The sequence below is a fragment of the Vidua chalybeata genome, chromosome 16 (genome assembly GCF_026979565.1).
Source record: "Vidua chalybeata isolate OUT-0048 chromosome 16, bVidCha1 merged haplotype, whole genome shotgun sequence".
Taxonomy (NCBI): Eukaryota; Metazoa; Chordata; class Aves; order Passeriformes; family Viduidae; genus Vidua; species Vidua chalybeata.
In genome coordinates, this window is record NC_071545.1 from 8,932,068 (window position 1) to 8,954,584 (window position 22,517).

The 22,517-nt window shown below is 40.3% G+C and overlaps 2 protein-coding genes across 3 annotated transcripts; both read left to right on the forward strand.

Moving 5' to 3' along the window:
• The first annotated feature begins 24 nt into the window (after positions 1 to 24).
• LOC128796152 (acyl-coenzyme A synthetase ACSM4, mitochondrial-like) lies at positions 25 to 11,546 on the forward strand. Of its 2 annotated transcripts, none has more exons than XM_053957538.1 (14): positions 25 to 418; positions 3,474 to 3,739; positions 4,497 to 4,707; positions 5,153 to 5,360; positions 5,765 to 5,908; positions 6,320 to 6,476; positions 6,938 to 7,017; positions 7,703 to 7,826; positions 8,561 to 8,641; positions 8,766 to 8,867; positions 9,788 to 9,915; positions 10,015 to 10,114; positions 10,723 to 10,842; positions 11,250 to 11,546. In XM_053957538.1, the coding sequence occupies exons 2-14, from the start codon at positions 3,539 to 3,541 to the stop codon at positions 11,334 to 11,336; spliced, it is 1,743 nt and encodes a 580-aa protein (XP_053813513.1). In that variant the 5' UTR covers positions 25 to 418; positions 3,474 to 3,538; the 3' UTR covers positions 11,337 to 11,546. The 2 variants fall into 2 exon arrangements, with proteins under 2 accessions (XP_053813513.1, XP_053813514.1); XM_053957539.1 differs by having other exon boundaries at positions 25 to 352.
• A 1,034-nt stretch (positions 11,547 to 12,580) lies between these two features.
• On the forward strand, positions 12,581 to 20,562 carry LOC128796393 (acyl-coenzyme A synthetase ACSM4, mitochondrial-like). Its single transcript, XM_053957972.1, has 13 exons — positions 12,581 to 12,781; positions 13,249 to 13,459; positions 13,858 to 14,065; positions 14,182 to 14,325; positions 14,572 to 14,728; positions 15,369 to 15,448; positions 16,291 to 16,414; positions 16,916 to 16,996; positions 17,108 to 17,209; positions 17,566 to 17,693; positions 18,397 to 18,496; positions 19,324 to 19,443; positions 20,253 to 20,562. Exons 1-13 carry the CDS (start codon positions 12,581 to 12,583, stop codon positions 20,337 to 20,339), a joined length of 1,743 nt encoding a protein of 580 aa, XP_053813947.1. The 3' UTR covers positions 20,340 to 20,562.
• The last annotated feature ends 1,955 nt before the right edge of the window (positions 20,563 to 22,517 follow it).

The window sequence follows — 22,517 nt, forward strand, 5'->3', positions numbered from 1 at the left end:
AATTCTTTCAGAGTGAAAGGAAAAATGCATTTCTTTTTAATGCTTCTCTTCATCATGATGAATTTGTGATATACTGAAATGGTTAAACTGTAGGAAAAAGTGCGTTAGGTTAAGGTGCAAATTATGCACAATTAACAATGGTGTAAATGATTACAAGAAAAAAGTTACTCCACAGAAAGAGTTCTGCTGCTTTGTCTGTTTTGTGCCACATTCTGTTCTCGTTACTCCAGAAGTGAGCAATAAAGTCAGAAGAGTTTCACTCCAAAACCTTTATGAAGGATTTTCCAGGTTTCACATCTCCAGGGAACAGCTGATCCTTACAGTGCCTCATATGGGAAACATGTCCTAACAGGTGAGTGAAATGAATGAAGAGGATCTCCCCCAGCAGCTCCTGATCTCTCCTGTCCACAGCAGACAGGTGAGGAAAATGTTATTTATCTGAACTCGTGCTGATGATCACTGAGCACAGCAAATGGTATTAAATAAGGAATAATAATTTTTGATTCTCACTTCTCATTCTGAGAACTTTGCCATTACTGGGTCTTTTCCTCAGTTTTCTGTCTTCATTTTCACCTCTGCATTTGCAGGTGAGAAAGTGCTAAGAACTTGAAGGTTCACACAGTCTTCTTGGCAGACATTGTTGTAGAGCACTCGGGAATCCCAAACTCTAAACGTCAGTCTTGAATATAATTTCCCTAAATATTCCTAAATATTATGTCCCTCCTCTTTCTCTCATGGGCTATTATGTAGATTTTTGTCATTGTAATGCTCTGAAATATGCAAGTTACAGCTAAATGAGAGAATTAGAGCAGACTAAGAAAGGAGAAACATGTTCCTTAGTGATTAAGGATTGTTTACAACTTGTCAGTGTTTCTCTGCCACAATGTCCAAGGATTATGGAGAACACCATGAATTTCTTTTGCTTTTGACAAAATATCTCTTTGGGGGAAAAATCTGCATCCAGATTGTTTATGCTGGCAGACATCACTGAAAAGATTATGTTGTGTTAAGCTCTGGGTATTTGAACTCATTTGCCTGATAGGCAGATTAAATATTACTGTATAAGGTTCTAGTAAGGAATAAGGCAATAGTTCCAATGTTAAATAAGTAACTTTTCTTGAGGAGTAAGATTTGACCAATGCTGAGATCCGTGCAGCAAAGATGTGAGGATAAACAGTTACAATTGAAGAATGAGACAAAGGGTAAAAGACATAGGCAGGCCCGTGATTGGTTTTTATTTCTTGTGGGATGCCTAGAGTTGAAAGTGCTTGTAGGAAATGTTTAATAACATCTTTTGCTGTTTCACCTATGTGAGCAGAGGCAAAGATTGCTCCTGAGGAAGTGTCTCTGGAAACATGTATACATTTAAAGTGACCAAAATATGCATAATGGGTAGCATTGCTCTGCCAAATTTGTAAACTGTGAAGCCCTCTAGGATTTACTCCTGCCTCAACAGACAGCAGAGAATATTTCTGGCAGTCAGGGCATGTAATGACAATGCATGTTAGTTTCTTTATTACCGTCTGTTAGGAATCTTGGCAAAGAAGAATGAGAACGTATATGCATGACAAAACAGGGATGCTGTTTCTGAGAAAGAATAAAATTTAAAGTTTTAAGCAAGGGGTATAACTGATCATTAGTAACTGTCTCTAGGAAGGAATTTTCAGCTCTCAACGATACCTGTAAAATAAGCAGAATCAGTTACCAAATTAAAAAGGAATGTAAAACAAACAGCAGGACTAAATCTTCATTAATGATCTTTAGCTAAGGCTTAACCCAATTAATAGTTTGTAGCAGTCTGAGGGAGAATTTTAAGTCCCAAATATTTCTAGGGTGATGTTTGCTGTATCTTTTCCTCTGTGATGGGGAAGGGGGCAGGGGTTGAGATTTGCACTGCTTCCTATGTCTGGGACAGGTTCCACCCTTGAGTTCTGTCCCCAGGGTTAGAGGGGTTAAAAGCAGTCTTGGTTTGGGAAGGGATCCTGCATGGTGGAGTGTCCCTGGACCCCCCGGATTCCTGCCACACCAGCAAGGCCGGGGAGGGGCTGAGCGCTGGGAGTCGGTGCTCTTTGGCTTAGAGCATTTTGAGAATCACACAGAAAGCAGGCAGCAGACGTGCCACGAGAGGGTCCCCCTTGGCAGCTAGGTCATAAAGCGTGATACCCACAAAATCCCAAAATCCCGCAGAGAAAATTCCACAGTCAGTGCTGTTCTCTGCAGCGCTGTGCGGGGGTGGGCCTGTCCCACGGGCTGCAGCTGGCGAGGCAGAAGCGGCTGGGCTGAGGCAGCGCCCGGCGGGCGGGCGAGCACGAGGCCCTGGCAGTGGCAGAGCCTGGCGAGGCACTACTGGCTGCAGTCGCTGGAAAGTTCTGAAACACTCATTTTAGGAGGTTTTTTACCTCGCGATTTTGGGCCCTTCTTCTATGGACTGCTAAGAAAAATTTAAAGCTATCGTATATGTTGCTGTCTAGTCTTGACAGTCTTATTCCCATAATAATTGGGATTAGATGGGTGTGCCCACCTGGCTGGGGTAGGAACAGCAGGAATAAGTATCTCTATTCTCCACTTACCAGCTTTTTCAGGCAGGCATCCAAAATATCTGAGCCAACTCCAAAGGTTGCTTGTAACCATGTCAGTCCTGCCAATTTAATCCACAGCAGAGAAAAAAAAAAAAAAGGTCCTACTGATTGGCCAAAACCCAGCCAAATAGAACCAAAGAAGATCTCTCAATGTGAAGTCCCTGTTCGGGCGCCAGTTATTGGAGTCTTCACTTGCTGTGACTCTTAGTTCAGCTTGGTTGGGGTAACTGGCAAAATAAGGGATGGGAATGATGGTTTTGCCTGAAAAAGAAATACTTTAATAGCAAAATAACAGACGTAGAAACTGCAGACTCCAGGGGCAAGATCCAAGGATGGGGGAGGGGCATGGCGAACACCACAAGGTATAGGGTTCTTCTGAGGGCAAGGATCCAGTCAGGAACACGAACTCAGAACATGACCTTATTTGTAAAAGGTACCAAACCATCTGAGAACAAGAACCAGAAACCTGACCAAATATAGGATAGTTCTATTAACATATTGACTCTCATGACCCCACTCTTCTTGCCATGATCTGGCTCGGTGTCCTTTTTTCAGTGTTGTTTCCCATGGCCTCAGATTAATGCCCCCTACATATGTTGCTGAGGTTAAACCACCATTTATCCCAGCTGGATGGGATTCCACAGTTTTTTTTGTTGCAGGATTCATAGCAACAACTCTGCTAATTTTATTAACCTCAAGATGGCTGTGCTTATTCCTTCTGTATACCATTATGTTAAATATTCATATCAAAAAAATACAGGTTACATGACACAAAATGAGGATGTGTATAAACAACCTATTTGTTCAGGTTGGTTTGTGTTCATTTATCCAACATCATACATTGCAGAGCATCCAATAACTGGATTGGCTTAAATTTATATTTTTTCATTCCAGGTGACTGATTCCTTAGGTGTACACCTGATTCCTTCCCCTCACTGTCTGATAAAACATCATTTATCATGAGAACATTTATTAAATCCTGGATTCCTCAGTGTTTGTGGATTCTCAGGTCACCTTCCAGAACATTCCATGGAAACAACAGGCTTCTTACATCTCAGATTATTTCCCATTATGAATCTATAAACCAGGGTAAAAAGGAACTGCCAGAATATTTCAACTTTGCAAGTGATGTTTTAGATGAGTGGGCACGACTGGAAAAGGTAGTATTTGTCTTTTCTTTTATAGACATTGAATTGTAATTTAACCCCAGCTGTCAACTAAGAACCACAGAGCCCCTGGATCTCACACACACACATCCAGTGGGATGGGGAGGAGAATCAGGAGAAAAAAAAGGTAAAACCTAGGGGTTGAGGAAGAAACAGTTAAAGAATTGAAATATAATAATAATATCAGTAGCAGTAGTAGCTCACTGCCCACTGATTGATGCCCAGCCGATCTCCAAACACCTCCCAACAAACTTCCTCCCAGTTTATAAACTGAGCAGGACCTCCTGTGATGTGGAATATCCCTTCAGGCAGTTCAGGTCAGCTGTCCTGTCTATGATCTCTCCCAGATTTTTGTGCGCCTCTTTGTTGGTGGAGTGTGGGAAACTGGAAAGTCCTTGATTTACAGTAAGCACTGCTTAGCAACAACTAAAACATCAGTGTGTTATCAACACTACGCTGATTCATAAACCACAGCACTTTACCAGGATAGAGCAAGAAAATTGACTCTATTCCAGCCAAAACTAGGACACAGTGGAACAATTCTCAAATGATACAAATCTGTTTTCCTCAAGGGTACTGGGCAGTGTTGGCTGCAGAGTGGAAAGCACTATTTTATTTTATTTATCAGAAACACAGGTGTCACCCTAAGAGAGTGATTGCCAGGGATGATTTGCTTAGTTTAGAGATATTTTGTATTGAAGTGAAAACTTCTAAGGTCTTTCTTATTTTAATGTCTTCTCATGTGTTGTAGGATGGAAGAAAACCAACAAATCCAGCTTTTTGGTGGGTCAATGATGAGGGAGAGGAGGTGAAGTGGAGCTTTGAGGAGCTGGGCTCTCTGTCCAGGAAGGCAGCCAATGTCCTTTCTGAGGCCTGTGGTTTGCAGAGAGGAGACAGAGTTGTGGCAGTTCTGCCTCGTGTTCCTGAGTGGTGGCTCCTGAATGTGGCCTGCATGCGAGCAGGTGAGTGCTCACTGACTTGTTGGGTGCAGACAGAAAGCAAATCGAGCCTACAAGCCATGTATGAGATTGGGGTGAAGAAAATGCAAACAGGAATATTCTGTTGTGACCTCTACAAGTGATCTTTTGCCTAGAAGGAGAATTGGCAGCACCCACACAGGAAGCACAGGGCCAGACATGGTCCAGTCAAACAGCACCCTCAGGGGAAGCCTCAGGGCTGAATGGCTGCAGCCTAAGGCCAGACTTGACCACATACATTGGAAGGGAGCTGAATTTATAATGGAAGAACTTATATAATTAGTGTCATTAATAATTCAATATATCTATTTTGCTCTGCTTTTAAACGGATAAACATCCATGACGGATAAAGTCAGCATCAACAGAGAGACATAATCAAGTATTTTTGGGAAATGCTGAGTTCTCTCAATTGCTTCTTGCTTTCTTCCAGGAATTGTCCTTATTCCAGGAACATCTCAATTAACAGCCAAAGACATCTCATACCGACTCCAGGCTTCAAAGGCCAAGTGCATCGTTACCAATGACACTCTGGCACCTGCAGTGGAATCTGTCCTGCCTGGCAGCCAGTTCCTGAAAAGTAAACTCATTGTAGGCCAAGGGAGCAGGGATGGGTGGCTGAACCTCAAAGAACTCCTTGCGTGAGTATCCAGCTCTTTTCTTTCCAGTTCTTTGAGGTGAAGGGGGCTGTATCAGTCGGGTGACATTGCTGAGTTGTGGGGGTAATTTTCAAAATACAAATGAGTTATGTTTCTCTGTCAACTTGCAGCATGGTAATTACGCTGCATTAAGTACAGATTCATGCCACCCAGATTGTGGGACCCAAGTTCAGGTCCTTCAGCTTCTTCTTGCTCCTCAGACTTGTGATTCAGAATGTACGTGACAGGCAAAATGTGTTTTCTCAATTTTCCCTGTGATATATAATGGATTTAGTAAGATCATATAATTTGGGGCAGCTTTCCTGTTGAACTCCTAAACATTAAAAATACTGCTTCTCTAGTGGAAAACTGCGTGTAGTGACTGGAATACATAATTTCTTCTGAAGGGTTGCATCTGCTGAGCATAAATGTGTCAAGACAAGGAGTCAAGACCCAATGCTCGTGTATTTTACCAGCGGAACTACGGGCTTCCCAAAAATGGTGCTGCATTCCCACAGCAGTTACGGCATTGGATTTGCAATCAGTGGCAGGTATTACCTTGCAGTTCCTCCCAGGGTCCTGATCAAGTGCTGTGATCAGCATTAAACTGAACACGAGACCATAACATTGCACTAAGTGTAGGCATTTCATGACTGTAGGATTTGCACCTTCTTCATCTTTCCCTTCTCATGGTAAAACCCTTGTAATTAAAAGCTTCTTGAAGGCCCAGTTGAGCTCATCATGTGCAGAGTTGTGTCACTTGCAGGGCTGAAAGCAGAGGAGCAATAGGAAAGCGTCCCTACAACCACACCAAAGGAAGTCAAGTGCTCTCATGTTGGGTCAACCTTCCCTGAGAACCAAAGCAACCTTGGGCCATTTCATTATATCTTAAAAGTTAAATCTGTGGCTTGATACTGATTTGCTTTCCCTGAAAGTTTTTTTCATCTTTGCTTTTTCATCAGGTATTGGTTGAACTTGACTCCTTCAGATGTAATATGGAATACTTCTGATACTGGCTGGGCAAAATCGGCCTATGGCAGTGTTTTTTCACCATGGATCTGTGGATCCTGTGTCTTTGTACACAATATGCCACAGTTTCAACCAGAAGTTATTGCAGAGGTAAGTAATCCCCACATCTCAAGCAATCCAAAGGTACCAGAATGCCTATTCCTCTTCCCAGGTGTTTTTCAAGACCATTCAGCTGGATGATTCTCCTCAACATTGGCCTCTTGTGTGGGGCAGAAACCCTGACTTTCCCAAGAATAATACTGGAAAAGCTGTGGTATAGTTCCCTATCACCAATTAGGGTTGAGCCTGGGACACAGACACCTTGGAAAACCCCAAAAAAAACCCTTTAATTCGAACTACTGCTCTCATTGTTCCTTCATTTACATGAGTGACTTCTGTTGGACAGAAAGTTCCATATTTTCTGCAGGAGTTGGACTGCCTGGTACAGCATTTTTAGGGTTTTCATCTTGCAGACATTTGAGCATGTAAATTCTGTTAATCACCTGCACATTCACAAGGTCAGACCCAGCATTACACTTTCTTTTCAGCACAATAGCTTCCTATTTTTCTAGACTCTCTCAAGATATCCCATCACCACCTTCTGCACGGCTCCCACCGCCTTCCGCATGCTGGTCAAGCATGATGTGAGCAGGTACAGCAGGGAGGGGAGGGAGGCTGGGTATAATGCTGGGACAGCTCTGCATGGTTTGTTCCTTAGCTTCCTTAATTCTCTTTTTCAGTTCAAGGAAACCTAATTAGCAAAGCTTGCTCTCAGTAAAGAAGGCTCTCAGTTTTCAAATGTGAGAAGAATTAGCCACACCATAGGCTACTTGGGCTTCAGGACTGGGTCTTTGAACAGACAGCTCAGAGGAAACAAAGGAGATTTTTTTTAAGGTGTCACTTCCTCTGAACTTAGGCTTCACCGTTCAATTTAAGTCAATGTTTTAGGCAGCATTGGATCAGGATGTTACTGGAGTACAGTGAAGTTGTTCTCACATGTTTGAGAATGAAGGGAACAGTTAGAGGAGTTCCAGATGCTGAGAGTTATTTGGCAGCTGTTCTTGCTGGTTTGTTACTCTGTAAAATACCCAGCTTGTGAGAAGTGGTTTGCAAGGCGTTTTCACATCTTTGGTAAGGTACTCATTCTTGTCACATAGGTCTTTCATCCTGCCAAAAGCCAACCCAGCTTTAGCAGAGAGCTCAGGCTCTGTCTTCCTATTCAGCCTTTCCTTCAGCCTTAGGTGTACTTGGAAAGCTGAGGATGTCTGTTTAGTTAAGGTTGCTCACTGCTCCTTTTAGGAATTAAGGGAATTATTTCATTTGCTGTTCCTCTCAAGCTACAAGTTCCCGAGTCTGAAGCACTGTGTAACTGGAGGGGAAGCACTCAATCCTGAAGTGCTGGCGAAGTGGAAAATCCAGACAGGGGTGGATATCCATGAAGGTTATGGCCAGACCGAAACAGTACGTTTGCAATAATTCTTGTACTATACCCATTCGAAGGTAAGAATACGAGAGCCACAATGTCCTTGATAAATCAATGGAAAAAGTGAGAATCACTTATATGATTAAAAAAAAAAAACAACAACTTTGTATGATTATGATTTTACAGTTCCAGAATCAGCAAGTTGCATATTCTAATGGTTTAGACCCCTGCAAAAACCATGCCAGAGACACTTCCAATCAAATAAGTTGTAGGAGATCCCTTTGTCCTCTTTACTTCAAAAAACCCTGAAAACATAATTTGCTCCAGCTATCAATTTGGCCTGTCTGAGATTTTAATGGCAAATATTAAACCAGCTCACATCCCAGACTTCTCTGTAAGTGAACATTAACAAAACTATTAAGAGCCAGATCTCAGGCTTTCTCTCATTTTGCCCTTGAAATGTTCCCAAACTAATTGTCACAGTATTGAAATAAGATCTGTAATAATAATCTGCTGTCCTGCAAAATAGAAGTCAAGTGTTTGCAGGACAATCCACTGGCTCAGACTCAACAAAACAAATCTCACACAGGTCTGATCTGAAATGCCTCTCAACCCAGACTCTGATGTTCTCAAAAAATCACAGTGCTTTGGTCCTGATTCAGCCCTTGTCACAACAAAGTCGTGGAAAGATGCCAAATGAAAATAATAATAAATTTACAAGATGTTGCAACAATTTTTAAAAAATCTTAAAAAAAAAAAATCTCTTCTCCAGGTGCCAATCTGTGCCAATATGAAAGGAATGAAAATTAAACCTGGCTCTTTGGGAAAAGCTGTTCCCCCTTATGATGTGCAGGTATGTGGCAGTTGTGGGTAGAACAGTGAGGCAGTGCTGTGTCCCTCCTGTGCCCTGCGCTGAGCTGCAGCAGATGTTCCTCTGAGCTGATCAAAGCACCCCTGCTGGTCTGTCCTTTCTGCAGATTGTAGATGACCACGGGGCTGTTGTGCCCACAGGAGAAGAGGGCACCATTGCTGTCCGAGTGCAACCCACACGCCCCTTCTGTCTGTTCTCCGAGTACTTGGTGAGCCTGACCTGCTGTGCCTGTGTCTGCTGGGAGACTCAGGAGAGAGCCAGGGCAAAGGTCTGCCAGGAGCAGAATTCCATGCAGGATCCTCAGAAAGTCTCACTGGGTTACTTGAGGACTTTGAGCCTGATCAGTGTGTGGTGATGCTGAGGTGCAGGACATTCTTAAGAAAACAGTAGACTCAGGCAAACTTATTCTCCCCTGCAACTGAACTGTCATAATGAATAAGCTTTGGGGGAACTATCTATGTTTTTTATCCTTTTCTGAACCACCATAATATTTGGATATTTGTAGCATCCTCAAAGAACAACTTGTAAAATGTGTTTTCTTGCTAGGGGATAAGAAACGTCTACAAGTTCAATACCATAGCATCTGGTTTTCACTCTGTCTTCTGTTGTCAAAATGTGTAAGCCAGGTTACACATTCCTGTGTAACCAAGAGGTTACACTGGATGTAGAGGTCCAATGAAATTTTTCCTGCAGGTGACCTCATTTGAGTTTTGTTCCTGTCAGTTAAGGGTAAAAAGTTTCTTTTGACAGGAGGTTATTTGTGGCAACCCCCGGCAATGATAAATCATTTCTCTGAACAGAGTGGGTTACACATTTTTGTGGGTTACACATTTGCTATGATGGAGAGCATTTTGATAGAGCATGACCTTTTCTCTCTAGAATGGAAATCTCTATATACACTCTTTAGTGTGTAGTGCTCTTTTCTACCTGTCACATACTTCAGGCATCAAACTGCTAATTAACATGGCTCTGGGTTTTTTAGTTGAAAATATGAAACAGCATTGAACACACTCATTTTGAGAACAACTGAAAAAATTATTCCTATCATTCTTTGCATCACTGCTAAGGAAATGCATTACAATTCACTAATAATCAGATACCTTTTCTGAAATGTTTGATTGTTGCCAGGATAATCCTGAGAAAACTGCTGCCACTGTGCGTGGAGATTTTTATGTCACTGGGGACAGAGGTGTTATGGATGAAGAGGGATATGTCTGGTTTGTTGGAAGAGCTGATGATATCATTAACTCTGCTGGGTAAGGCATTTCCTTTTAGATTTGCCTCATGAAATGCAGCCTGGAAAGAGCAAAGGGCTGGTCCATGCTGCTGGGCTGAGCTGTCTTTGTGCTCCCCAGGTATCGCATTGGCCCATTTGAAGTGGAGAGTGCATTGATTGAGCACCCAGCAGTCTCAGAGGTGGCTGTTGTCAGCAGTCCTGACCCAGTGCGAGGGGAGGTAAAACAAAATAGGAACAAAAGTAAAATAAATACCCTTTCTTCTAAGTATCAACCTCCTTATATGTACTAGGTTTCCTTGGAATTCAATATGTTACATATTTTTGAAATTAGGTGGGCATAAACATTTTTAAAATGCGTGTCTTGACAGATACCACAATATCAGAATTATTTTTGTTTGCAGGTTTTCATGTGGAAAAATAATTTGGCTTTTCAGACTAATAAAGACATGTTTTTATCTAAGCAAAGAAATTTTGATTATTTCTTGTTTTATCACCTAGTGCACTGTAGCAATGACATCCAGAGTGTTTAATTTTTTTCATATTTTCTACATTTGTAACATTTCTTTGGGCAACAGAGTCAAGGTTTTCAGCTTTATTAGGATATAACATTAAGGAAAAAAAAGCTGGAAATATGGAAAAAATCCTCTGCTGCAGAGTGGGTCCTTCATAGTGCAGCAGTTGATAGCAAACAGCTAATGAAAAGGGAAATTAAAGAAAAAACTCACATTTTGGCATTCTGAGTTTTGTCACTCACTTTTCACAACATATGTGTTCCCTTATTGCCACCTCTGGAAGTTAATGCAACCCCTTTGTTTTTGTGGCACAGGTGGTCAAAGCCTTCATTGTTTTAGCTCCTGCTTTTGCATCACATGATCCAGAAAAATTAATTCATGAGCTTCAACAACATGTCAAGAAGGTGACTGCACCTTACAAGTATCCAAGGAAGGTAAGTACAGCCCAAAAAGACAGGTTCCCTCATTGTACCAGAAACTGAGCAATTTTTGTCCTGCCTCAGCTCTTTTTCAACAGCTTTCTGACAAACACTCCAACCAGAGTTAGATAAAATAGAAGTCGATGACAGGGTCTGTGGCAGCTGTAGCCTTGGGTTGGCTGTGTGTGCTAGAATGGACCCAGAGGGAGGCAATGGTCGTGAAATTTTACTTTATGAGGGCCCAGTCTTTCTTCATGGAATCCTGGAGTTTTCACTGCAGCTCAAATGGGCAAGGCATTCAATCAGCCTTTCACCATCCCTGCCCTGGCTGTGCAGCTTCCCATCCTTTTATCCCCAGCCATAATGAAAGGCTGTCTTTCCTTCAGCTGGGAATTTAACCAGGACGTATTTTTGCCTTTCAGGTGGAGTTTGTTCAGGATCTGCCAAAGACAGTTACTGGGAAAATCCAGAGAAATGTTCTAAGGAGAAAAGAGTGGGCAAAAGTATAAAAAGAGCAAGAGTGATCTGGAAAACAAGGGGAGAAATACTTCATTACCTGTACCAACCATAACATATCAAACATGGCACAGGTTTATGACCCAGAACACGTGAAAACATTACAAAAAACAAACTGTTGAAGAAAAACTGGAAAACACTCAAACAAAGTGTAACTACAACTCTTAGACACATACAAATAAAAGAGAAATTTATAAAAGTAATCTTTGTCCTGTGGTGGATATCAGCAGCACATTAATATATTCTTGTCAATAACTACCACTGTAACATTCTCAAATTCTTTCAGAGTGGAAAGGAAAAAAATTCTTTTTAATGCTTCTCTTCATCATGATGAATTTGTGATATACTGAAATGGTTAAAGTTGAGGCAAAAGAAGACCCAAAATGCTTTAGGTTAAGTTGCAAATTATGCACAAGTAACAATGGTGTAAATGATTACAAGAAAAAAGTTACTCCACAGAAAGAGTTCTGCTGCTTTGTCTGTTTTGTGCCACATTCTGTTCTCATTACTCCAGAAGAAGTGAGCAATAAAGTCAGAAGAGTTTCACTCCAAAACCTTTATGAAGGAGTTTCCAGGTTTCACATCTCCAGGGAACAGCTGATCCTTACAGTGCCTCATATGGGAAACATGTCCTAACAGGTGAGTGAAATGAATGAAGAGGATCTCCCCCAGCAGCTCCTGATCTCTCCTGTCCACAGCAGACAGGTGAGGAAAATGAGTAGAAAAGTCTCTATCAAACTCAGGGGCTACATAACAAAGTGAAGGTTCTTGGTGTTGATGTGGTGAATGGATGAATCAGTCAGCAACTGCTGAGGCTAAAGTGAGGTTGTTGATGGAACTAGTTTGGAAACAAGCAGAAAAGAAAAAGGAATAGAGAATCAGGTACTGAATGCATGATGCAGGAACATTCTTCTAATGTAAACAATATCATCTGATGTTGTGTTTTACTATGGAGAGTTGTGGGCAATTAATTTTAAAATTAAAAATACAAGAAAGGAAGATAGGGAACTTAACATTTAATTAGCATGTTAAAATCATCAGTCTGGCTCTGACTAGCCTAAGTGACTTTAATGAAGAACTCATTAATTCATAACTGGATTATCTTTGGATAATCGCAATACTATTTTTCTTTTTTTTGCTGGTTTGGTTTTTGGTTTTTTGTTATTGCAGGATTCCTAACAACAATTCTGCAAGTTTCTTATATAGTCTACAGCATCTAGACACATAGTCTTCTGCCATGAAGCTGCTGTTGAAGTTACAGAATCTAAAACTCTTGTGGACTCTGAAGCCTCCTAATAGGACTTTCCATGGACATCCCAGGCTGCTTTCCTCTGATGTATATTCCCAGTATGAGTCCATCAGACAGGGCAAACAGGAAATACCAAAGTACTTTAACTTTGCAAGTGATGTACTGGACAAATGGTCTGAGATTGAAAAGGTAGGTGATCTTCTGTTGTGCCAATGAAATACTTTAATTTTAAATTTCATTTGGAATAAGGTGGGGTTTTTTCTTTATAAAAGCAATCAGTTGCCAAACCAAATTTGCATTAGGAAATTATACAAAAGTTCATTCTTTCTAGCTTTATTTATTGTTATTTTGTAGGAGCATTAATGCACAGTAAAAGGTTTAAACTGAAATAGGATCCAGACTAGGACTTGGGTCTGGAGACAATTAGGCTGGTAAACATTTCAGCTTCAGAAAAGGAGAATCTTTTGGGAATAATTGAGCTTGATTAATAGCAAATCTCAATCTTTTAAGGACCAAAAAAAAAAAAAAAAAAAAAAAAGCAGCTTATATGCCAGCTGTCAAATACTCAGATCTTCCATAATTTACAGATGTCTGCATTATTATTCTATGGTCTTTCAGAAGAAAATCTTTTATGTTTGAATGCCTGTGTTTTGTAGGCTGGAAAGAGACCATCAAACCCTGCTTTCTGGTGGATAAATGGCGAAGGAGAAGAAGTGAAGTGGAGCTTTGAGGAGCTGGGGTTCCTGTCTCGGAAAGTGGCCAATGTACTGACTAAAGAATGTGGACTGCAGAAGGGAGACAGGCTTATCCTGATCCTACCACGAATTCCAGAATGGTGGCTGGTCAAGGTGGCTTGTATGCGAGCAGGTCAGTGAGGTCAAATGGTCATTGCAAATCGGCTGAGAGGATCAAGAATGGATATGGTTTATCAAGGGAAAATAGTGTAATAATCCAGTGAGTGGACTAGCTGCCAGGCAGTCCTGAAGGGTTTTCACTGGGGGCCATAGGAAAGGTAGCTCATGCAATGGGCAAGAAGATGCCAGAAGGCAGGGAAGAGCCATGGAAGTCACCAGGCAGGTCCACATTTCATTTCTGACAGAAGAGCACAGACATCTGCATTAATCTAATCTAACTGTTTGGCTGGGGAACACCAGGGCAAATCCGTATCAGAGATCAGTTTGGGAATATTTAATAGCTTAGGTTCTTAGAAAAGAATCAGACATAGAAGAAAATGCCAACATAAATGAACTTTATCTCTCATCCAGGAATTGTCATAATCCCAGGAACGTCCCAATTATCTGCCAAAGACATACTGTACCGACTCCAGGCATCAAAGGCTAAGTGCATCATTACCACTGACAAACTGGCTCCTGCAGTGGACTCGGCGGCATCCCAGTGCCAGCTCCTGAAAACCAAGCTAATGGTGTCCAAAGGCAGCAGGGAGGGATGGCTGAACTTCACTGAGCTGTACCTGTGAGTGTGACTGAGTGCCGCTGCCGACACGAGGACAAAGCAGACCTGTTCCCACAAGTGCTCATTTATATCAACTACAACCATTGAAGTTATAATTACATTCTCTTTTTTTACAGAAACCAATCTGCTGACCATTCCTGCATCAAAACAAGGATTCAAGACCCAATGATTATCTTCTTTACCAGTGGAACTACAGGCTCTCCAAAGATGACTCAACATTCCCAGGGTAGTCTTGGTTTCAGACCCCTTTTAAGTGAAAGGTATGAAAGAGTTAAGCCTGGTTGAACATAAGATAATTGAAGCTGCATAGTAGAGCTGTTGTAAAAAATTACTGAATAAGAAATACCTATGTACATCCCCAGCCTTTCTCCCTTTGAAATCAGAGTAAAAACCCCATCAAATTGCTAGGGACTAGGATCACCCCAGTGTCTCAGTCTTCCAATTAATATCTCTTACCCTCTTTCTGGGTATATGTTGTTATCCTTTATTTTATTTTTTCCTATCAGGTACTGGTTGGATTTAACTCCCTCTCACATGATATGGAACACTGCAGACACAGGATGGATACTAACTTCAATAGCATCTTTTTTTGATCCTTGGGTTTTCGGATCATGCATCTTTATACATAACCTACCACAGACCGACTCAGAAGTCATCCTGAACGTAAGGGAAAAACTCATGGAAATGTATTCATCTGCAGAAAGCATGCCAAGACCAATTCTTGACAGCATCCACAGATTTCATGAGGGTTGTGTTTATAGTCATGTTTAAGATATTGTATTTGCTGTGTAAAGCCCTACTTTCATTTTTAATGTATACAGAAGGGAACAAACATGCAATCCATTCATACATTTTACTCATAGCTGGTAAGCACATGAAAAAAATCTTCCAAAAGCAGCATTAAATGCCTGCCATTCACTCTAGTGACCGTGGAAATAGTATCAGTGGGTATTAATGCAGAAATGAAGTGTTTCTGTGCCCACACCAGCCAAGATGAAAGTGAACACCCCCCTGTGAGGTAGACAGAGGAGGAACTATTCTGGCCATGCCCCAAACTGTGGGGTCCTGGTGTCAGGTAGATGTATTAGCATGGGGATTTTTGTAATCTACAATCTACAATCAAAATCTACAATCTCTGCATATTGCACCAACTGCAGGAGGGTACCTCACCCAACAGAGGATGTGGTGCTTTTACACAGGAGACAAATGTACTTCTCCTTCCTGTGTCACCTGTTTACTGTACATTCCAAAGGCAGATTTTTGTCCGAGCTTCACATGTCCTTCTTATTGTTTAACCCTCTAGACTCTCTGCAGATTCCCAATTGATGCCCTGGTTGGTGCTCCAACACTGTTCCGCATGCTGGTGCAAAATGATCTGTCCAAGTATGTAAAAAAATTATTTAGTAATGTTTATTATTATTATTATTATTATTATTATTATTATTATTATTATTATTATTATTATTGTTATTATTGTTATTATTATTATTACCTGTCCAAGTACGAAAAAAAAATTATTTAGTAATGTTACCTTAACTAAACTCAGTCATCTCCTATATATAATTGCTTGAGCCAAAAGAGGGTAATAATTTAGTTTAAAATATCCTTCACGAGAAGACCATCACGCAAAATTTGATTTTTGCTGAGTTTTTTCATCAGAGAAACTTGATGTTTTTCCTTAGAAGTTTGAGACTTATGCTACTGTACTTGTGAGTATGAAACTGAGAGTCTGTTAAATACTTTGTCATAATTTTTGTCTAGCATATTAATTGTCCAGACTTTGGGAAGGACTTCATCCTAGAAAGTGCATGTCAGCATAACTGAGAGGGAATTATTGGTTGTGGCATCACCCCCTGTTCCAGTTCTCACTGCCTGTCATTGTTCCTTCTTTCCTTCTTGAACTTTCTTGCTTGGCCTGTTGCAGAGGGTCAGCAATCAGGGCCCTGGCTCAGCAGATCAGTATTTGGTTATTTATAATCCCAGCTGACTTCAGCAAAAATTTTATTTTTCACATGCTTAACTCTGACTGCTGCTTATGTAGAGTGTTGAGCACAGAGTGATATCCTTGTATCAGGAGCAGAAGGATCAGGGCCCCTCTGATGTCCCCACTTTGTGGCACTAACTCTCCCAGTAAACAGCTCTCCCTTGGTGTTCACCCTTGCGTGCTCCTGGTCTCCCCCTCTAGATTTAAGTATTGCCTTTCTTGTTTTTAACTCCCTGTGAAGATACAAATTCATGAAGCTGAAGTACTGCGTGAGTGGAGGGGAACCACTCAACCCAGAAGTCATGGAGCAGTGGAAGAGCCAGACTGGGCTGGACATCCATGAAGTGTATGGCCAGACTGAGATGGTACATCTGTAGGGACAATAGCCTGTTAAATCTTTGGAATTGCTTTTTGCTGTAAGGTTTGCTTTGTCTGTTTCCTCCTTCACATTTCTGTGAGTGTTTCAGTAATTCCCTTCCCTGGTAACCTCTGAAAGAACTCCCTCTGATGGCTCTCCTCACAGAACCTGCCAGAAACATGAGGGTTTGGGAGGGAACATGCTGTAATATTTCCACAAATGTCCTTAAGCTAATTCCAAGTAACAGTGTCAGTCAAGAGGGCAGGGTTTGAATCTAAGGGAAGAAGACTGGTTAGCAGAGGACATGAATTCTTCACAGACAATGGAACAGGATTCTTTCAGGGAGTTTTATGATTTTGCTTATTGGTACCATACAGCACTGACATATAGGATCCTATGAATCTTAATTCCTTACTTTGGAACTGGTCTAGAAACTACATTTAATGAATTAAGTGTGAATGTAGCCATTTTCTTTTGTAAAGCTTTGGTTTGATCTTGATTTTTACAGGGAGTAATCTGCTCTGTTTTTAAAGGAATGAAGATTAAACCTGGATCAATGGGGAAAGCAGCTCCCCTTTATGATGTTCAGGTTTGTTGACTGCTCTTTAGATTCTGTCATGGGGGATTTTTTGTTTGGTTGTATTTGTGTTTGGAGTTTGTTTTTACATTGGACTAAAATAAGAACTGTTTTTCATTCTAGATCATAGACAAAAATGCCAATATTCTGCCTCCAGGACAACAGGGGGAAATTGCTGTCAGAAGCAAGCCTATAAGGCCACTTGGTTTTTTCTCTGAATATTTAGTAAGAACTTTATTTTATTCCTCACCACCACTACCAATCTCCCCAAAAGCTCTCCAATTGCATAGTCCTAAAGGCTGGACATTTTTCACCATTTTATTATTTGTTACCAAAGTAATTTGTTTATTTGAATTGATCATGGTAGAAAAGGAACGAAAATCATATAGGATCAAGTTAAATCAAGTTTTCTTAAAGAATATAAATTATTTTAAACCTATTTTATTGTATTTTATAGCAATATCAGTACATCCTTGACTGAAAAATTAAGTTCCAGTGCATTTGATATTATGTGTGTTATAGCATAATGTATAGCTAATGCGTGCTCAAAAACTAAACTACTGCTTGTAAACCACTTTAAGGATAACCCTAAGAAAACTGCAGAAAGTGAACGTGGGGATTTTTATGTCACTGGAGACAGAGGGACTATGGATGAAGAGGGATATTTCCAGTTTATTGGCAGAAACGATGACATCATCATTTCTTCAGGGTTAGTCTGCACACACCCATTCTAAATCTGCCATTGTATATTCTCACATGTTGTGTTGTGTATTCTTACATGTGAGCTTCTGGCATCATAGTCCTGTGACAGGAATGTATTGACCTCTTGACTTTGGAGTGCTTGCTGTTATCAGCTTTTCACAGCCCCGCAGTATCATCTCTGTGATGATACTGGATCCATTTCCCCTGCAATATCTCATGTGTTTCAACAAAGAATGAAGACTTCAGTTGGCAAAGGAGGGATGTTTATCTAGTTTATTTTTTTACTATAACTGAAGGAACCTCTATTGGATTCAAAGAGCTTTTGAAACAATTTATTTTTAAAATGTTGAAAGGAAAGAACTTGATATTGTATGATGTGATTCCAAAACGTGGCACAGGCTGCTGCTGCAGACCCCAGCTACAGGGTGGGATGGAGCTCCAGCCTAAGAGCCTCAAGGAGAGAGGACAGACGGAGAAGTATCCACAGCCCCAGCAGTCCTCTGCCACAAAGACCACTATGAAATGCTCCTACTTCTAACCCAGCCAGCTGTCCCATTTTGCCTAAAACTTCTATAGTTGGTTATTGATTTGTTCTGGCTTTGTTTTGTTTTGGTTTTTTTTCTTCAACACGAAAATTTAAAAACATTTGGTACTGGTTTTTCCAGACAAAAAATAAGAGCCAAGCCTCATATTTATTTTTCCTTACCTAGGTATCGCATTGGGCCATTTGAAGTAGAAAGTGCCCTGATAGAGCACCCAGCTGTGGTAGAAACAGCTGTTGTCAGCAGCCCAGACCCCCTCAGAGGAGAGGTAACCAGGCTGAATGGAGGGGGGAAAGCAATGCATTTGTCCAAATATATAATGATATCAAGGAATTTCTACTTTACTGAAAAACTTATAGCTCTACGGCAATAATGTCATCTTAGAATCATGGAATTGTTTAGGTTGGAAAATACCTCTGAGATCATTGAGTTCAACCATAAACCCAGCACTGTCAGGTCCACAAATACACCATGTCCCTAAGCACCCTGTCTACTCCCATCACGGATAATCCTAGTGGGGTTGACAAGCAAAATCCCTTCACATTTACATGCATTTGCTCTTCTGAGTTTCTTTTCATCCCAAGGTCTTCTCTGTGGAGAACACTACTGTGATGTTTACTTTGCCCTTGTTCTTAAGCATTTGTCTATACTTAAATTGTCATTTATGACTCTTGGTGTAGCCAAAGTTCTACTGCAATTGCCCAAGCATTAGACATGGGCTGCAGGTGTGGTGAATGCACAATCCTGTGCCAGGATAACAGTGCTTACTGTCCTCAGTGAACTTCAGAGAGAAATAAAATGTCCCTTAGCTCCAGAGAGAACTCCACAGAGACATGTTTTATTGCTCCATCCTCTCGGCTGCTTCTGAGAAGGGAAAAGGCTCTTATTTATAATGAGGGCACAAAATCTGTCCTTTACACTTTAGCTTCTGCACATACCCATGCAGAAGCTGGGCACAATCATTTCTTATCATGTGCTGGTTTCTCTGTTCCTCATGACTGTTGTGGCTCTGAGCAGCACTGCTCACTGGTAACTGCACATCAGCCCTTAAAAAACAGATGGTATCAGATCACTTTTGTTAATTTTACCTTACAGGTCGTGAAAGCATTTGTGGTTCTGTCCCCAACCTTTTCATCCACTGACCTGAAAAGCTTAATTCGTGACTTGCAGGACCATGTCAAGAAAACTACTGCTCCATATAAATACCCTAGAAAGGTAAACATTTCTGAGGAGAAACTTTAAAACAGGGCACCCTTCCCTATAGCTCAGGAGAATTACTATTTAGATTTTCATGATTCATTTGAAAGAACCAGCAGTAAAGATTCATCTAGACCACTGCCTCCAGAAGACCTTTCCTAAATAACATTAGTTTAGATTGTTTTTAATGAATTTGCATAAAGTACTTGTTTAAACTTCTCAAAGTTTTCTAGGTCTTGTATATCCCAGTTAGATCTCCATGTTCTAAGTCAGACTCACAATCACAATTCTCTGTTTTGTATTTCACCTTCAAACAAGCATTTGCCAGTGCCTTTAGGGTAGCACATGACTGAATCTGATTAAGTTTTTATCTACTGATCATCACAACTAATAAATAGACACAAGACCAAGAGGATACACTTGGTGTTTCTTAGTAATCCAGCACCACAGGGAAAGAGCTACTGCAATGCCTTAGCTAACTTGAGCAGAACTCACAGAACTAAGAACCATTAAAGACCTTGGGGCTGTACCATCCTTTTCTTTCTTCTTTTTGTCATTCATCTCTGACCTTTGGCACCATTAGGCATTTGCCCTTCTACTGTACTCCGTTTGGTCAGCTGAGAGGCAGCTGTACAGATGTTTGGCCATCTAGGCAGCCCAGAGATGGTTTCACAAGTGCCACAATGTGCTCTTTGGTTTGGCTTGGATTTGAGGCAGGCAGTTCTTACTGATGGGAGTCCTCTCAGTTTTCCACATATGCTTGGAGAGTCTTGGAACACCAACTCTGTAGAACACGCTGCATTGCTTTCTCTCTTTATTTTATCTAGGTGGAATTTGTCAAAGAGCTGCCAAAGACAGTCACTGGGAAGATCAAGAGGAATGAATTAAGAGACAAAGAGTGGGGACGGATATAGCATTGTTTGGAATTTAACAAAACTTCTTTCATTCCATTAGCACTATGTACATTTCACTACTATAGCTGCCATTATTCTGATCTCTTTTTGTTAAGTGCCTGAGCATCAAAAAACTACAGGTAACATCAAGATGTGATATTTGTGCCTGCTTGCAGAGTTTCCAATGTTAATACCTGAGTGAATTGTATTATTCTGGGTGAAAAATAAAATTTTCAGTAGACAATTTCAATAGCCTTTCCCTTTGAGACTTCCTCACCATCTCTCTTGCAGCCCAGCTTCTATTTGATGTTATTCTTGAGAGATAACAAAAAAATATAATGCCCACATTTGAAAAGGTATTTTACATCAAATATATTCTGATTCACTATTTCCTGAGAGTTTACCCTGACATCCAAAGCTTATGGAAAGGACATGGTGACTGGTATGGTCACTATATGGGTTCCAAAAATACAACATTATGAAGAGGTCTTTTCTGGTGCCACTGGATAGTGGCAGTAAAAGTGGCAGTAAAAGTCCTAAAAATGCATTGTTACAGATGGGGGATTAGCAGTTTTATTGGATAGGTTCAAAATCCACATTTTTCCTAGTAGGATGAGAACCATGTGTACGTATCCTTTCTTTTAAAAGTGTCTTGTATCTTCCAAGCACTAGCCAGGAGTGGAATTCTCAATGCAAGGCTGGAAGTATTCTAAAATAGATATGAACATAAGATCCCATCTTTTGCTTCAAAAACCTCTCTGAGGTAAATGAAATTGGAATTATGTTCAGTATGTGAGAAATAATCTTTTAACGGATGATGCTGTTGTGCATAATGAGAAATTAGTAAATTATAGAAATTCACAGTATGTGCTTAATGTTGCACATATACATATATAGGGTGTGTATAAATATATTGTTTTTGTATGCATTTGGCACATAAAATTGCTATGCTTGCATTAGTAAGAAAGTTAATATTTAGTTTTATGTCTTGAAATGCTTAATACATTTCCAGAATGGGTTTGGAACTTTGTCCTTCAGATTTTCTGGACTGTGATTTTTGTGACTTTGCATGAGTTATTTTAGCTAGTCCATTGAGCAAGAGCATTTTATAAGTGACCTACAACTTCATCTCCTTTCCCACAATACCAAAAGTTGGCATTAAGCTTTAATGAAAAGAAGAGCAGCCTTTAGATGAGTTTGGGTTTAGTTATTCAAAAGGATTTCAGATTATTGATATAAAACCAACTCTCCTGCTAATACTTGATCTAGGTCTAGTCATCCTGTAAGAATAAAAAATGAATTTATAAATGCAATGTACATAAGCTTATCTGTTTGGAAAGGGTTTGTTATTGAAAAGATCAGTAAGAGAAGGGGTAATTTGCCAAGTTTGGCCGTCACACTCAAGTGTTAGATCACTCGCCTTCGCTTTCTGAGCTTCCATCAGCTGTGGCAGAGCAACAGAGCTCAGCAGCTGCTAATTTGTTAATGGGCTCCTTTACAACCTTTACAGTCCTTAAAATCCAAAATAAAGTTATCTTCAAACACAATCTCACAGGCTTCTAGTGAGTGTAGAAAATTGAATCCTCTATGGGAGCAAGTAGTTGTTTAATGTGATTCTATCAGAAGAAAAGTGAACAAAATAAGGTTGTGCTCAAACCCGGCTGTAGCAGGGTTTTAAACTTCCCTTTTCCTGTATTACAGCTTTCTTCTGAGAGATTAATTTTTCTCTCCTTCATTCAGTCAGAACAGAAGGAAAACATGTTGGATATATTAAATGTAATGTTGTATTTTAAATGTAATCAATTTTTGGACAGAATAACAAGAAATTGGATTAGATCTTTAAGTGCAATCGAAAAAAGCATGTTGAAAAATGTAATCTGCTCACAATTTCAGCATCTGATTCTTTTTAAGGGCATTCAGATTTCAAATGTGAGTACTTTTTGGAAAAGTAATCCACTTTGAAGTGATCAGATTTTTAAAGTAATACATTTATTCAATGTAAGTAATAAATTTTTAAATATAATCTAATTATGAACTTTTAAAGTAATTGATTGTAAAGCAAATTTAAAAAGTATGATCCTGCAACATGTCCCTAGGTTTTTGGAATTGGTCTGTGCTGGGCTTTAAACAGACCTGGCTAGACTTTTCCCTGAGCCCTGGTAGTGGCACAAATTGTCCCTTCCAGCAGGGAAGGGCTTG

Excerpts from the sequence above, each read along its gene's own strand:
- LOC128796152 (XM_053957538.1), top strand. The coding sequence starts at position 3,539 with ATGAGAACATTTATTAAATCCTGGATTCCTCAGTGTTTGTGGATTCTC. Across the intron at positions 3,740-4,496 it reads AGTGGGCACGACTGGAAAAG|GATGGAAGAAAACCAACAAA; the intron begins GTAGTATTTGTC and ends CATGTGTTGTAG. Across the intron at positions 8,642-8,765 it reads TTCCCCCTTATGATGTGCAG|ATTGTAGATGACCACGGGGC; the intron begins GTATGTGGCAGT and ends TCCTTTCTGCAG.
- LOC128796393 (XM_053957972.1), top strand. The coding sequence starts at position 12,581 with ATGAAGCTGCTGTTGAAGTTACAGAATCTAAAACTCTTGTGGACTCTG. Across the intron at positions 14,729-15,368 it reads ACTCAGAAGTCATCCTGAAC|ACTCTCTGCAGATTCCCAAT; the intron begins GTAAGGGAAAAA and ends TTAACCCTCTAG. Across the intron at positions 16,997-17,107 it reads CTCCCCTTTATGATGTTCAG|ATCATAGACAAAAATGCCAA; the intron begins GTTTGTTGACTG and ends TTTTCATTCTAG.